A 16,407-nucleotide genomic window follows, 5' to 3' on the forward strand; every position below is an offset into this window, starting at 1 on the left:
TGCTATGAACAAAAGGCAGGCAAAATGGGTACCTTTCATGGTACCTATGCATGGCCAATGGACTGAGTAAAATCTCATCACCTACAGCAAGCGTAATCCTCAGGATTACATACAGCAGCAGTTTCACTCTCAGACTGATTCTTCAGCTGCACAAAACTGTACCGATAAAAGGAATACTTGATTGGGACCTGCATGCCCCAACTTTACACACCTACAGTATAGATGGATGTTCCTCCGATAGAGAGAAGTACTTCTATGCTGTAGTTCATCCCATTTTAAAGTCTTACTCAGCTCAGGTCAATCCTGACTGAGAAGTGCCTGTTTTATTGCACTGAACAAAAAGCAGCTTAGGACGACCAGCTGAGTAGAAGTCTACAGTGAGGTGAACTAATCCCTCTTTTTTCTCTCTTTCACTTTAAACTTTCACATTCAAACTCATCTGCAAGTCTATGTGGATATATAATTGCTCAGGGAATTCCAGTCTGCTCTTCCACCCTTTAAGCCTATATTAATAGCTCTACTCTGTATGAAGCATGTTTATAACTTCATCTGGATCTCCCCCCATACATGTTTGGTCAGTATCTTCTGAAAAACACTCTAAACTCTCATACAAGAAAGAGTGATGTGGGGAGGAATCATAAAATGGCAATTACCAAGGTTTAGCATCTTAAGGAGTAGCAGAGAAACAGACTGCTGGCAAAAGCACCTTAAAGAAACAGCTACTCTTCATTTCAAGCATAAAAAATCATGAGGATGCAATGCAATATGGTCTTCAAACTCAGAGTTTAGCATTAAATTTGCTGATACAAAATACAATTGCCATACAGATTAAATTAGTAAATCAGAAATAGAATACATAGGGAAATTAATTTTGATTCACACATGGCTACATTTGTTGAAGGAGAAGAATTAGTTACTACCATCAAGAAAGACTGAGCAGCTAAAAAATTGAAGAGACCAAATTATCAATGGATGTAGTTAGCAATGATACCAAAATGAGCATCCTGGCTTGAGAGATACCATTATTTTAAAATCACATTTTATAAAAGCTCTACTTCTTAATTCCACAAGATACTAACTGTAGAGTACAGTGATCTTCAAGTCATAAACATTTGTGTGCGTCACTTTGAGGAACATTTTCCAATCTATTTATAACTTGATTTGTTCCTTGGACCCAGTTCCTAATCTGTCCATCACTATCATAAGCACCTGCCCTATGCCAAAAAACTAATGAGTTCACTTTCAACCATGAAGTTATAAACCATCTTTCTTCATCTCAAGTCCTGTATGCATGATACTGACACTGCCTGTAAGTGTACAGGCTGTATATATAACCATAAAAGCACATTTCAATATCAAATAAGATTTTGGTCTTAATGCTAAATAGAAAATCTAATCCATTAGTACTCACCACCAAGGCTTTAGACCTGTTACTCAGAAGTTTTTCAATGTCTCTGGCTGCAATCTCCACTAGCTGACGAGGGTTGTTGGCTTCTACAGTATACAAAGCTTGGTTTTTCTTGTAAATCTGCAAGAGGGAAAATGGAAACATATAAAAATGGTGAAGGATATTAAAAATATATAACATGATTTCACAAAACAGGCACTGAGGTGTCCTCAGTTCTGGAGAACTGGAGAGCTTCAGAATGTCTCCTGTTAGGAAAACCAAAACATGCCTTGTGAAAGAAATACTTAGTCTTTTTGTTTGAGATGCAGAAGATGCTACTAAAAGTCAATGATAAATCTTCAAAACTGACTGTTTCTAGTGCTGGCCTATTCAAAGCTCAAGGAATATGGCTTTCATAGACTGCTGAGAGAAATGGCCATTCTGTAACATCACTGAGGCAGAAATCAAATAGTAGCATTCTGCCTTGAATATTGAACAACAAACATATCACATGAAGCAAATAATTTAAGCTACAGTGATCTAATCAGTTAGTCCCTTGTCTATTTATTAATATTATAGTGCTAGTGTTTATGAGGAAAGAAGAGTGAGAGGATAAGAAAACAAAGAAGAGGAAGAGGGAAAACAGGAAAAGAACAACAAAGGAAATAGGGAAAAAATTAAAGAGGTGAAAAAGATGGAAGAAAGAAGGAAAATAAACATAATCATGTTTCTCCTCTATCATGAATAAAGGTTAGCACTGGTAAACACTATTAACCATTTCCAAAGCAGAAAACATATGTAAAGGAGATAATTTGTTAAACAAGGCCAATACCATGAAATGCACACAACCACAAGAGGTGAAGAAATAAAAACCAACAAAAAATCCATTTACCCATCTCTGTCCTACTAGAAAAAAGACAAAAAAAAAATAGACAAAAAAACCCACAACATTGAAGGGAGTGGGCAAGGGAGCTGGAGAGGGAGAGGGAGCAAGAGAGGGAGAGGGAGAGGGAAAAAAGTGGATGGTTTATGGCTAGATGGGCAAATGGGGGAAACTAATTTATGCAACCAACAGATGGCCTGAGTTTACTCAAGTACTCTGCCTCTGTGCAATGCTGCCTGGTGGGGCCTGTGCTGTCTCCCAGGGAGTAATTCCAGGCACAGGCAGGAACAGATCCAGTGCTAATGCACTGGCTGCCATCCAGCATAAGAACTGGGAAACTACAGACCAGACTGAGTCTACCAGCCCTGCCAGGTTTCTTGGGTTAAAGCTGTGGAGACCTTGAAGAAACTCAGAAAAATATGTCTCTGGTGCTTGTAGCTGATGGGTATTTATCACAAATAGATTTCTGACAGCTACAGTTGTAGCTGTAAATTTTTCTCGGACATATCTCATAAGCTGTCATAGGTTTTCATCACTTGTGAATTTTGCGACACATTTGTTGGACTTTGTGTTTTGTATTTGGGTTTAGTTTTGTTTTTTCCTTTCAGAAGTAGTCTTTTCTTTCCATCACTAAACTAAGTCAGATTATAGTCTGGATATTTTTGAGGCATTCACTTTGCAAAATTGCCACACAATGTTTCTCAAGTATAACCAAAACTATCTTTCTTTTTAATTGTTTTTTTTTTGAGGACAGATGTTAATAGGAGAAAAGCTTGATAGGCCAATTACTAATCAACAAAACTGGAAATAAAGACCTTTTATGTTGCAACTGATCACTACAGATTTTTTTTACATTTTTTTCTCTGAAACATATTAAATTTGCAGAGTAAGATATGGGATTCAGTTAAATTTACTGTAGTGACCAGAGAAGCCATACAGTCTTACAGGCAAAGTAAGAGTCAAAATCAGTTTTGCAGATTAAGATCAAGAAGGGAAATTTCAGAGAAGCATCTAAATTGGCCATGGCCATGACATGCAAAGGGCAGTGATCAACGGCACAATGGCCAGATGGAGATGGGTGACAAGTGATGTCCCTCAAGGGTCTACACTGGGACCAGTGCTGTTCAATATCTTCATCAAGGATATTAACAGTGAGACTGAGATACCCTCACCAAGTCTTTAGATGATACCAAGCTGAGTGGTGTAAGTGATAAGACTGAGGGATGGGATGGGTGACATCCAGAAGGACCTGTACTGGCAGGAGAGGTGGGCTGAGGAGACTCTCATTAGGTTCCATAAGGCAAAGTGCAAGGTTTATTCTATTCTATTCTATTCTATTCTATTCTATTCTATTCTATTCTATTCTATTCTATTCTATTCTATTCTATTCTATTCTTCACCTAGGTCAGGGTGATCTGCAATATCAGTACATGCAGGGGGATGATGAAATTGAGAGCAGGACTGCAGAAAAGGCCTCAGGGGTGCTGGTGGATGACAAGCTGGACATAAGCAAGTGGGCACTTGCATCCCAGAAGGGCAGTGGCATCCTTGGCTGCATCAAAAGAAGCGCTGCCAGCAGATGGAGAGAAGTGATTCTGACACTTTGCTCTGGTGAGACCTCACCTGGAGTATTACATCCAGCCCTGGGGTCCTCAACACAAAAAGGACATGGACCTGATGGAGTGGGTCTAGAGGAGGGCCATGAAAATGATCAGGGGGCTGGAGCACCTCTTCTATGAGGAAGGCTGAGGGAACTGGGGTTTTTCAGCCTGGAGAAGAGAAGGCTTCAAGCAGACCTAATAGCAGCCTTCCAGTACCTGAAGGGGGACTACAAGAAGGCTGAAGAGGGATTGTTTCCAAAGGCCTGCAGTGATAGGATGAGGGGCAATGGTTTGAAATGAGACAAGAGAAGATTTAAATTGGATGTTAGGAACAAGTTCTTTACCATGAAGATAGTGGAACACTGGAGCAGGTTTCCCAGAGTGGGTCTCCAGACGCCCCATGCTTGGAGATACTCAATCAGGCTGGACAGGGCTCTGAGCAGCCTGATCTAGTGGAGGATGTCCCTGATGACAGTACAGGGGTTGGACTAGATGACCTTTGGAGGTCCCTTCCAACCCAAATTATTCTATGATTCTGTGATGACAGGGAGGACTTGGAGAATGCACTGACCAGGTAGTGATGATTTCCTGACATCATTAAATACTTAGTGAAATGCAGTTTATAGTAGGCTATGATCTAATTGCCTCAGCAGAAGTTAAGGTGAGTCATCCACACAGCCATAGCTTTGCACCCTACCAGCCAGAATCCCAATACGTATGATTTATTGGACTTAATCTTTCAATTTAGAGCAAAGTTATAGTAAGCTGTAAAGGTAAGGGATTGAGAATCTGGATGGAAAATTTGCACTTTCATACCTGTATTTATACCATTCTTCCAGCGAACATATGATCCTTATAAACCCCAATTTGAAGGCAATCCATTTTTTCACACACCACATTCCTATAGAGTAGTTATTCCTGTACCTCCAAATTTGAATGGTTTGAAAGCTGAAGATTATCACAGCATAGTTTGGTGGGTATGTTTGCAGAGAAAAAATACGTGGTTTTGTTTTTCTTCTCCAACTATCAGAATAGTTCAAAGTTTGATTCATTGAACAATGAGATTAGAATCACACCAGACAGAAATCCTACTCATACTTCAACCTAAAACCTTTATAACAGGCATTGTGGGTCCTACCACCAAGAAAGCCTGAGATTGGAAAAGAAATTCAAAACAATCTCCTCAAAAAAAAAAAAAAATTCCACTTCAGAGTAGAGTCAGAAACTTTCTCATCCTCATTTTCTTTACCCCATGGCAGGGCTTGGAACATTTATCTCCCCTGCTTCTAACACCAGTGGAAGATTTATCCCACAAGCTCCTAAACAAAAGTCATCAGAAAGAACTTGAAACATTACATCCTTTATTTTCCTGAAGTGTGAGACCTGTCTCAGCTACCAAGAACGAGCATAAGAAGAATTCACTAATTATTTGAGAGAAGTGTACATAATTTGTTTGGTGCCTGCTCCCCTTTTCTTTAATTTTCAGCCGTAGCACTGCAGCAGTTCAACACAACACACGAGGAAATGATACGTGCTTCAGGGTTTAGCACCCTGTGACAAACCCTTCCTTCCTCCAGCCTCCTACCTAGCAGTCAAACACAATTAACTGAAGCTCATCTCAAGTAGTCATAAAGGGTCTTATCAGCAAAGGGGAGCTCATTTGTATTTCAAAATGCAATTTGGCAGGCTGCATGGCTTGTTATGAAGAGCTCATTTAAATACATTTTATTAAATTGTTTTGACCAAGTGAGTGCTGGATTCTGTTGGCTTCTATGTCCATAATAGCATTTAGTGCTTTAACTACTAATGTTTTTCTAAAAGCTTTCCAAAATTTCATAAAAACCTCTACCACTTTTCACAGAACAAAGCCTCATTGCATGACTAAGTACAATCTGGAAGGTCACAGCACAACAAATACTTTGATTTTTCTTGGAAGCCAATAGCCATGAAATTCTTTATTCAGGCAAGAATGTATTAAAATTGCTTTCTAAATGCTGAATACTTATTCTGGTATAGCAATATTCAAGGTCTTCAGGGAAAGAACATAATGAGGAGATTCACATTGCGATGAAACAATACAAGAAAGACAATAGTTGAATGTGGTGAACATTAGGAAAAAAGCCACCTCCTCATCAAAACATACCCCTCTCCACTCAGCTTTCAAGGACATGTTTATAAATATTGCAAAAAGACACATTCTGCTTGTTTTTCATGACATTTTGGAGGGAAAGTCAAACATTGCTTCACAAATTGAGAGAGAATGAAAGATACACTTTCATTGAACACCTTTTGTTACATTTTAATGCTCTTGCATCATCTTTGTGGCCCTTCCCTTGGAGTGAGTCCAGAGGAGGTCCACAAAGTGATCCCAAGGCTGGAACACTTCTGCTAATAAAGGCAGGATAAGGCAGCTGAGATTGTTCAGCCTGGAGAAAAGAAGACAATGGGGGGACCTTACAGCTGTCTTTCAATACCTGAAGAGGCCCTCCAGGAAGGCCAGAGATGGATTTTTCATAAGGGTGTCTAGCAATATGACAAAGGGGAACTGTTTGAAGTTGAGGGAAAGTAGATTTAGACTGGATCTTAGGAAGAAGTTCAGTACAAGGGTGGTGAGACACTGGAATAGGTTACCCAGGGAGGTTGTGGATGCCTCCTCCCTGGGGGTGTTCAAAGCCAAGTTGGAGGAGGCTTTGAGCAGCCAAGTCTAGTTGAGAGGTGTCCCTGTCCATGGTGGGGAGGTTGGAGTAGATGATCTGTAAGATCCCTTCCAACCTCAGCCATTCCATGATTGTGGCAGGCACTGGAGCCCACTGTAACATTGAAATTGTATTTAAATGGCCCTGATGCTTTACTACATTCTGAGAAAGTTCCTGAGAGTAATAAATTATCTGTGTTTTGGATCTATGGTCTTGGCACTATTTGCACAGACTCCACAGATAAAAAGGAAAATAGTTTGTGTTGAATTATTCTAAACTATAATAGAATTCATTTGCCTGTTGGTTGGTTGGTTGGTTGGTTGGTTGGTTGGTTGGTTGGTTGGTTGGTTGGTTGGTTGGTTGGTTGTTTCAAAACTGTCAGTCTTTCACATTAAGAAAAATCTGTCTTTTCTTCTGGCAGTGGTAACATGGTTGAGGGCCCAAACATGCAACATGAGACATCAATCTCAATTCCATAGACACAGAAGTCATATGAAACAAGATCTTCAGAAGTTCAAATGCAGAATTTCAAAAGTTAACCAAAACCACTGTATCTTTTCCTACCTTTAAATATCCTTTGGAATAGATTCTCAAAGTCCCACCCAGGATGCTGGTAATGGGGGCTGTCAACAGTCTCAGACATGACAAGCAATCAACTAAGTCAAGATCACAGCTTTTGGTACCACTTGACACCAAAGTTGGTACTCTGCAATGTGTAATTCTCTGATAAAATCAGCGTGGATTGAACCATGATGCTTGCTCTTTACAAACAGGGATTTATGTAGCTTTGAGATTTCTAAACCTAAGGCTGAGCAAGCACCTGTGGTGGTTTTAGGATATGCCTCAAAAATTTGGCTACAGATTTTAAGCAGAAAAGTAGAAAATATAAATAAATCACTATTGGGTGTAAAAAGGAAAACAAAAGATTATTTTAAACAAATTCACTGGATAAATATCTAGAATAAGATGGCATGTACCTAAACAGTTCTTTTTTTCTTTTCTGATCTCTGTTTTTTTGCTTCGCTCGGGAGACATTAACCTGCTTGTCAGCTGGCCTTGGCTGAAATTGTTTAGTTAAGCCTAACCCACTGCTTTCTCTCTGCTTCCCTCTCTCTTGTGGGACAGGGGCAAAGGGGGACAGTGGAACAGCTTCCTTGGTCTCTGACCAGGAGAATTTTTGTGTTGTTTGCTAATTGCGAATATCTGTATAATACTGTAAATACTGCATATTCTGTACATATTCATTTAATTCCATTCTAGAGTGTAGTTTTTGCTTGTGAATACAGCTTCATTTGCTTATAACTGAGTTGTTCCATCAAAGCTAATGCTGAGGGGGGGAAACTTCAACCCACCACAGCACTCAAATCACCTTAATAGTAATTGAAAGGAGCAAGCAGTTCCAGAGGTTTATTCATTGTGATATAGAGCATTTCCATCTGCTCTTTATGTAGACAAATTATTGACTAAAATAAAATCCTGGCCTAATAAATTATATTAGAATATTAAATTTAAAAAGATAGCTAATGGGATAACTCAGGAGCTTTTCTAGTTTATACATATACTCAATTGGCCAAGGATGTTGTTGAACTCTGAGCTCATTCATTGCTCTTCATTCTCCCTCTCTCCACCCAAAAGGCATCATACAGATTGACCCTCAAAAAACCAGTATTTCACCCTGTGAAGAATTTAGCTTAAAAAAAAAAGTTTATTTCTTCGTGAACTTTTGAGTAATGTTTACATTTTCAAAACAAATATTTTTATGAAAAGCTATTGTTTCATCCTCAATATTCAACATGTTTTACAGAAATTACGGCTTCAATTTTAATAACTTTGTTTAACTTACAAAATGTCAACTAATAGCACCCATATATTCACTAATTATAGGTTTTTTTACTTAATTTATGCCACAAAGTTCCAGATCATGATGTCATTAATGTGAGAAAAGCGGAGAGGGGAGCTGACATCCAAACATATGAAAAGACCTTGGGAACAGGAAGAGCCAGAAAATGGAAATAATCACTTCAATCCATGTGAGAGATTATTATTACTAACTCTTCCTCACTGTAGATATTTTCCTTTAATTTTCAGTAGCCATAAACAACTATATAATCTACCCAGGGGCAGAAATTCTATCTTCTTATTACCATAAACTATTTCCACTGTTATACTAATACTTTCTATTTCTAATACATGCCAGGGGATTGTTTTTCCTCACAAGGCATTTCTCTTCTTTGAATCACAAGTGATCCATTGTAGAACACATTGAAAAAATGCTCCTTTCCAAGGATCATTCTGTATGTTCACAGAAATCAGCCTGCGAATTTTAAATATGTCTTACTCTCTGCTACACAGAATGTATAAATAAGATTACAGCTGCTCCCTAGCAACTCACAGATGCCTTCATTCTTGAAATTCATGGCAACAACACAAAGGAAAAAAACACCCCAGTAGTTTACTGTAGCTGTTGCTTTTCAAAATCCCTTGCCTCATCAGTGACTGCTGTAAAGGTCCAGGATTACAAGTGACAGGACAGCTGACATGTTTTAAACCATACCACATTGTAGTCATGATGTGCACATTAGGAAAAGACCATCAGAGCTATTCCATTCTTCAGGAATACATTCAGGCTGAATTCTGCAAGATTCTGGGAATGCTTCTGTCTCAGTTAACATCAGAGAGAAAGTAGTGTCAGAGCAAATTGGCTCACTCAGGTGTCTACTCAAAGGAAAGCAGTTAATCAGGGATACTTTGTAGGATGGAATCACCAGACCCTTTTGACTGTTTATAATTAACAAGCAGTCTAGAGGACTTGAAAATTAAGAAGCAATTTTGGTAATTGTGACTTTGTATTCAAACCTTCAGAGAACATAAAATCAGCTTTGTACCTCTGCTATTGTACAAACATCAAAAACAGACCTAAAAATACTCCTTTGTTAAGAAAAATGTATTTTAAGGCTTTCAGTTGTGTTTTATAGTGATAGCAAGAAAGTACTAAGTAACAGGACTAAATCATTAATTGGTTTCACAGCAGTTTAACTCAGTCTTTTAGCTGAGACAGGATGAGAACTCAAAAAATCCCAATTTATGATGAGAACAACAAGTGAATCTTTCTTGTAATAGAAGAAGAATAATGTGAAGAAAGCGGTTCACATTTCTTCTGCTTTTCTGGCACATTTTGAGGTGGGCACTCATGTAATTTTTCAAACTCATTTGTTTTAAGGAAATTTTATCCAACCTCAACAGCTCTCAATGCCTACTGACTATCCCCAAAGGGAATTCTAACTCACAGAGAACTAGCAGAGTATTTTTTGTGTTTTGCTAACCACAGGATTTGGAGACTAGTTAGCTATAAAGTTTAGGTTTCTGTTGGGTTTTGGGGAGTGTGGTTTTTTTAAAGAAAGTAATTTGCTTTCAGCTTTTATGAAAAATAATCTGGGAAAAAAAAACAAAAAACAAATATCAATAGGTCAGATTGCATTAGTCTTAAAGCAAATGGAAAGTTAAAAAATAACCAAGAACAATGCCTTACTCAAAGACAATCCAGATCACCAAACAGTAATTAAAACTATGGTACCATCAGGCCATCCCTTCCCTTGAGCCTGAGATGGATTTGTCAATGCAGCCACCTGTTCTTTGTGATTTAGAGCTGATTTTGTTTGCTGGAAGAAGGAACTCTTCAAAATGCCAGATTATTGCTCGGGGAGCAAAGAGAGAGTAGCACCTGGGGTTGGACTAGATGATCTCCGGAGGTCCCTTCCAACCCCTGACATCCTGTGATCCTGTTACCTGCACATAATAAATGAGGGTCCCCATGTTTTCACACTCTCTTATTTTCCATTTGGGTTACCAACGCAGAATTGCAGATGTCCCTTCAAATTTCCCAGACTACACCTTTTTTGCTAACATCTTGACATTGGTTATCAATGTGTAAACTCAACAGAATTTATTTTGGAGGATTCTATTTCTAGTGCCTGCAACTTTGGTATTTGGTTATACATAGAACATATCAGTGGCAGTGACATACTACATATGGGCATAACTGTATAAATACTGCATGTGAAAAAACCCTATTACTGTATTTTGGGAACCTCTAACCAATCAACCCTACCTCACACACTATTTTAATTCTGGTAAATGGACACTGACTTCTCAAAAAATATCTGAAATGCCCACAATTCACTGTACCCCTTCATAATTCCATTCTAAAAGTAATCCTGTTCTCACTTCCCTTCACCACAAACCCCTCCTTATCTTAGTGTCTTTGCACTAGTGTAAAGACACAAATAAAAATTGCACTTTTGCAGCAAAGTTCAGCTGTAGACCAACCAGAACCACTCATAAAAATGGCCTGGAGTCAGGGAAGTTTCAGCAACTATAAATCTGGTAACTCAATGAGTACACAGGAAACGCTCCAACATCTTCAAAACATCAATTTTGTTGAAATTTTCATAACCAGAGGACACTAAAATGGAGCTGTAATTGTTTTTATATGGGTAAAAAAAGTATTATCTTTTTTATTTTACATGAAAAAAAAAAAGTCTTTTTTTTTTTTGTTGTTGTTCCATTGAGGACAACAAAAAGAGACAAAAAGAGAAAAAGAAAAGACTGAATACTTTCCTGACTTTTGCAGTCAGTCATTGTGAACCTTATTGGGTAGCACAATTTATTGAATGAATATGAAAATTTCTTTAATTCCCACATTCAACTCATTTATGCATTTGTTTTCCATGCTTAGAGCTCTGCACAGTACACCCAGAACACACAGTGAACAGCTTTACAGCTATGCAAGTTGTGCCCACAAGCACTGGGGTATTAGGTAAGTCTTCCACTTTCAGGGGTGAAGAAGGATGGAGACTGCAGACCACTATATTCATACAAAATCAGATGTGTCTTAAAATTCAGGGTTAAAATAGTGACAAACTCATCAGAATCGATAATAATCAGGATATTTTTTTAAAAAATATTCAGATTTGCAAAGTCCAGAGACAAGATCTCCAGAGAAATGTAACTCAAATGAATTTATTTGGGTTATTATTTCTAAAAGCAAACCATCCTAAAAAAAAAAATCTAGATAACTTATTTCTTCTTTCTATTTTTCTTAATCATAAACCCCTCCATTTCTTCAACTTTAATGAGGGGAATGTATTATATTCTGGAATGTGGCCATACATTCCCTAGGTCCATCTGGCAGTTTATCACAGAATAGTATGAGATATGAAACTCTTTGCCTTTGGCTAAAGCACATTCAGGCTAAATTCTACTGATAGATACAGGATTCTTAAAATAATAAATCTGGCAAAAATAAATGAAAATTTCAGTTCTGTGAATGAATTTGGGTTGTTGTTTTTTTTTTTTCTTCAATAAATAATACCAAATTTATATAGAACCTTTGCTAATGTATCCCATTAACTTTATGATTTTTAAGAACAAGCCACCTAAATACCCTAGAGAACAACAAGAAAATAAATGTTTACTCCTAACTTGTCTGTCAAGCCACCTTTTGAAGCAGGAATTTCAGATCCCTTATAACAGAGGAGAAAAATCATCCAGATATAAAATTTACATTAAGTTCAAGAAAGCTGGTAAACTCTCCCCTTACACAGACCTCTATATAGTTAAAAAGAAGGCAAGATACGTATGACAGCTTCTATAGGTAGTAAGTTAGCAGCATGCTTCTGTCTGTAGAGCTTCTAGAACACAGTACTAATTTAGGCAAAATCTGTAAGGAATCCAACAGAAAATTATGCCTAGTTTATTATCCCTGTTGGCAGAAAGAAGGTTTCCTGAACATCCCTGCCCCAGGGCAGTTCAAGTCAGAGACCAGTCTCTCTTACAAGTCACTCATCTCAGTTAAACTCTAGAGACTGATCCAAGACCTCAAAAGCTAAAAGCATGGACTGGGAATCTGCTGCCAATCTCCGTGCTGCAGCAGACTCACACCATCTGTGCATTAGGCACACAGACCTCATACTGAGCAATGGATGAAATGTGCTCGTGCAGAACCTCAGCTGAATGTTAGAAAAGAAAGGGCTAATTATTATAAAACAGCAGTCAAGAGATAAAATAAATAAATAAAAATCTAATAGTCGTTGGTGGACTCACCCTGTGCACAGAACTCATTGCCACATCTCTCTTTCATTTTTGAGGAAGAAATGGTATTTCTGCCTCAGTATGAACATCATTTTAAAGGCCAACTCAGTCTATGTGAGTTCACTCTACAGCTCTTGGGACTTTAATAACAGTATGCCTTATGAGCATCATGCATGGATTGTTTTTCCAGACATATATCCAAAAGGAAACAGATTCAGAGTAGATTTCTTTGGAAATGCCTCTCTGCTGTTCCGTTCACTTATGGCATTGCTTGGAACACAATGGTATCTTTCTGCTATAACAGCCATAGTGAAGCTCCAGTGTGTTTGTCACATAAAAGCTCTTAACACAGACCCACATTTTTAATACAGTGTTCATGTAAAAGAGAATTCTCTTCAACCAGTGAACAGACAAGCTCATGCATTGCTACAAGGCATGTTCTCTAGTCTGAGGCCTGGGTACCGCAGGGTTCCCTCCTTCCTCTCTCCTGTCCCTAGAGGTGTTTTAAGAGCTGGAAATCAGAAGCATACTTGTCATTTATTAGATTAAAAGAGCTGTCAATTAGCTTAGTCATGGGTCTTTGCCTGAAAGATCTATGTAAAAATGGAAGCTGTGCATACTTCCATCAAAACTGGTGTACATATTTACTTAAGTTCTGCAGTTCTGGAGGCTCTCTAACTATTTTCTGTGCAAGCTGAAGTAACTGTGGGTAGCATGTGACTTCGAACTGTTTACTAAGACAAAATGCCTAGTGATGAATTAAGTTAGTGAGATTTGATACAGGCAGCTTCATAATATCTGATAAAACAGAGAGTTCATGAGTAAGACAAAGTTACATGAACCTTTAAAAAGGTTGAAAGAACAACTACATGACTGTTGATATTCTTAAAACTACATGACTGTTGATATACTTAAAACATTAAAGGACATATAGAGAGTTCTTTCATGGAATCATAGAATCGTAGTATCAGTAAGGGTTGGAAGGCACCACAAGGATCATCTAGTTCCAGCCCCCATGCCATGGGCAGGGACACCCCACACTAGATCAGGCTGGCCAGAGCCCCATCCAGCCTGGGCTTAAACACCTCCAGGGATGGGGCCTCAACCACCTCCCTGGACAACCCATTCCAGGGCTTTACCACTCTCACGGTGAAGAACTTCCTCCTCACCTCCAGCCTGAATCTCCCCACCTCCAGCTTCATTCCATTCAGCCTAGTCCTATCACTACCTGATATCCTGAGAAGTCCCTCCCCAGCCTTCTTGTAGGCTCCCTTCAGATACTGGAAGGCCACAATTAGGTCACCTTGGAGCCTTCTTTTCTCCAGATTGAACAGCCCCAACTCCTTCAGTTTGTCCTCACAGGAGAGGTGCTCCAGCCCTCTGCTCATCCTCGTGGCCCTTCTCTGGACACCTTCCAGCATGTCCATATCCCTCTTGTAATAGGGGCTCCAGAACTGGATGCAGTGCTCCAGGTGGGGTCTCACCAGAGCTGAGTAGAGGGGGAGAATCACCTCCCTTGACCTGCTGGCCACACTTCTCTTGATGCAGCCTAGGACCTGATTGGCCTTCTGGGCTGCAAGTGCACATTGAGAGCTCATGTTGAGCTTCTCGTCCACCAGCACCCCCAAGTCTCTCTCCTCAGGGCTGTTTTCCAGCCAGTCACTGCCCAGCCTGTATTTGTGCCTGGGATTGCCTTGACCCAGATGAAGGACCCTGCCCTTGGTCTTGTTGAACCTCATGAGGTTGGCTTGTGCCCACCTCTCCAGCCTGTCAAGGTCCCTCTGGATGGCATCCCTTCCCTCCAGCGTGTCTGCTGTACCACACAGCTTGGTGTCTGCTGAGGGTGCACTCAATGCCACTGTCCATGTCACTCACAAAGATGTTGAACAAGACTGGTCCCAGGACTGATCCCTGAGGGATTCCGCTTGTCACTGGCCTCCACTGGGACATGGACCCATTGACAGCCACTCTTTGGGTGCAGCCATCAAGCCAGTTCTTTCTCCATCTAGTGGTCTACCCATCAAACCCATGTGTCACCAGTTTGGAGACTAGGATGTGGTGTGGGACAGTGTCGAAGGCTTTGCTCAAGTCCAGGTAAATGACATCAGTTGCCTGCCCCTCATCTATTAATGTTGTCACCTGTTCATAGAAGGCCACTAGGTTTGGCAGGCAGGATTTGCTCTTGGTGAAGCCATGCTGACTGTTCCAAATCACCTCTTCATTATTCTTCTGTGTCAGTAGTGCCTCCAGGAGGATCTGCTCCATGATCTTTCCAGGTACAGAGGTGAGACTGACTGGCCTGTAGTTCCCTGGTTCTTCCTTCTTACCCTTTTTGAAAATGGGAGTAGTGTTTCCCCTTATCCAGTCTGTGGGGACTTCCCCAGACTGCCATGACTTTTGGAATATAATAGAGAGGAGTTTAGCAACCTCATCTGCCAGTTCTCTCAGTACCCATGGGTGTATCCTGCCAGGTCCCATGGACTTGAACACTTTCAGGCTCTTCAGGTGATCACAAACCTGATCTTCACTTACGATGGGCAGTTCTTCCTCCCGGTCCCTGCCGTTATCTTCCGTGACTCCAGGAGTGTGGCTGGAGGCCCTTGCAGTGAAGACTGAGGTAAAGAAGTCATTGAGAGCCTCAGCCTTTTCCACATCACTTGTGACCATTTTATCTGTTTCCTTTCTGAGGAATTCTGTTTCGTTTGTTGAGAGATAATTAAAGAAACACATTGGACATCTGGTATCTCCTTATAAATAGTTTCCTGTCCATCCTGTCTTCCTGTTTTCAAGTTTAAAGGTGTTGTATATGCAACACCTTCTTATAAACACTACTTTAGCTCTTTCAGTGAAAAAAAAAATCCTTTAAATCACAGGAAGCACAAAATTATGTCCTTTTCATCTGGACAACTACAGAAGAAGATTCAGCTATAAACTCTGTTTCTTGTGCAAAAATGTTTGAGTTTTGTTGGCTTTGTTTGTTTGTTTGTTTTAAAGTACTTTTTACCTGTTTAAATTGTAAATTAAATGTTGTTAGGTATGATGCTTAGCAGAAGTAAATCATCATGATCTGCAGAAGTCAGTGGAGGTCTGCTAGTTTTCAACCAGCTGAGTATTTTGGCTTCTTGAATCCTGACTTCCTACCTTGTTGAAGCAATGTTTGCATTACTGTAATAAGGATATCACATTGGTATTAAATCCAAGTTGGAATTCTCCCAGATCCTGCCTAAACTCCCAGTAATGTCCAAAAAAGCAGTATTTAAAAATGTACTTGAAGACTATTTTTGGAAGACCATTTTGATACCATTCCCAGATAGTATAAATAAGACTTGAAGGACACAAGGAGGAACTCTGCTTTAAACACCACCAGTCTTACTGATCACAGAACTTATATTTAGATGTTACTAGTATTTGTGTTGATTCATACCACCAAAGAACACACAACTAATTCAGAGGAAAACTGATCTGGGATTAAAGCTCTAATTAGAAAAATGAAAACCCTAGCTGAGGTGCTTGGTTGGACCAGGATTCTATTTGCATAACAGATATCAAATAGTGAGCAAAGATGCATCTATAAATTAAAGATCCTATTTCATCTGTGCACCACAATAAACTCAGCTCTCAGTTCACAGTATCACAGTATCACAGTAACTAAGGTTGGAAGAGACCCCAAGGATCATCAAGTCCAACCTGTCAAGTTGCCTCTCCTTTTCTTACAAATATCCATTTTTAGTTTTTCCTTCTACTCCAGTT

The 16,407-nt window shown here is 39.4% G+C and overlaps 1 protein-coding gene across 2 annotated transcripts in view; it reads right to left on the reverse strand.

Moving 5' to 3' along the window:
- Positions 1 to 16,407, reverse strand: part of CACNA2D1 (calcium voltage-gated channel auxiliary subunit alpha2delta 1) — a 361,672-nt gene that overhangs the window by 285,869 nt on the left and 59,396 nt on the right. For both annotated transcript variants that reach the window (XM_054179081.1, XM_054179082.1), the window contains exon 3: positions 1,412 to 1,528. In XM_054179081.1, the coding sequence (XP_054035056.1) occupies positions 1,412 to 1,528 (117 nt within the window). The remainder of the gene's footprint in view (positions 1 to 1,411; positions 1,529 to 16,407) is intronic.

This window comes from Dryobates pubescens, chromosome Z, assembly GCF_014839835.1.
Source record: "Dryobates pubescens isolate bDryPub1 chromosome Z, bDryPub1.pri, whole genome shotgun sequence".
Taxonomy (NCBI): Eukaryota; Metazoa; Chordata; class Aves; order Piciformes; family Picidae; genus Dryobates; species Dryobates pubescens.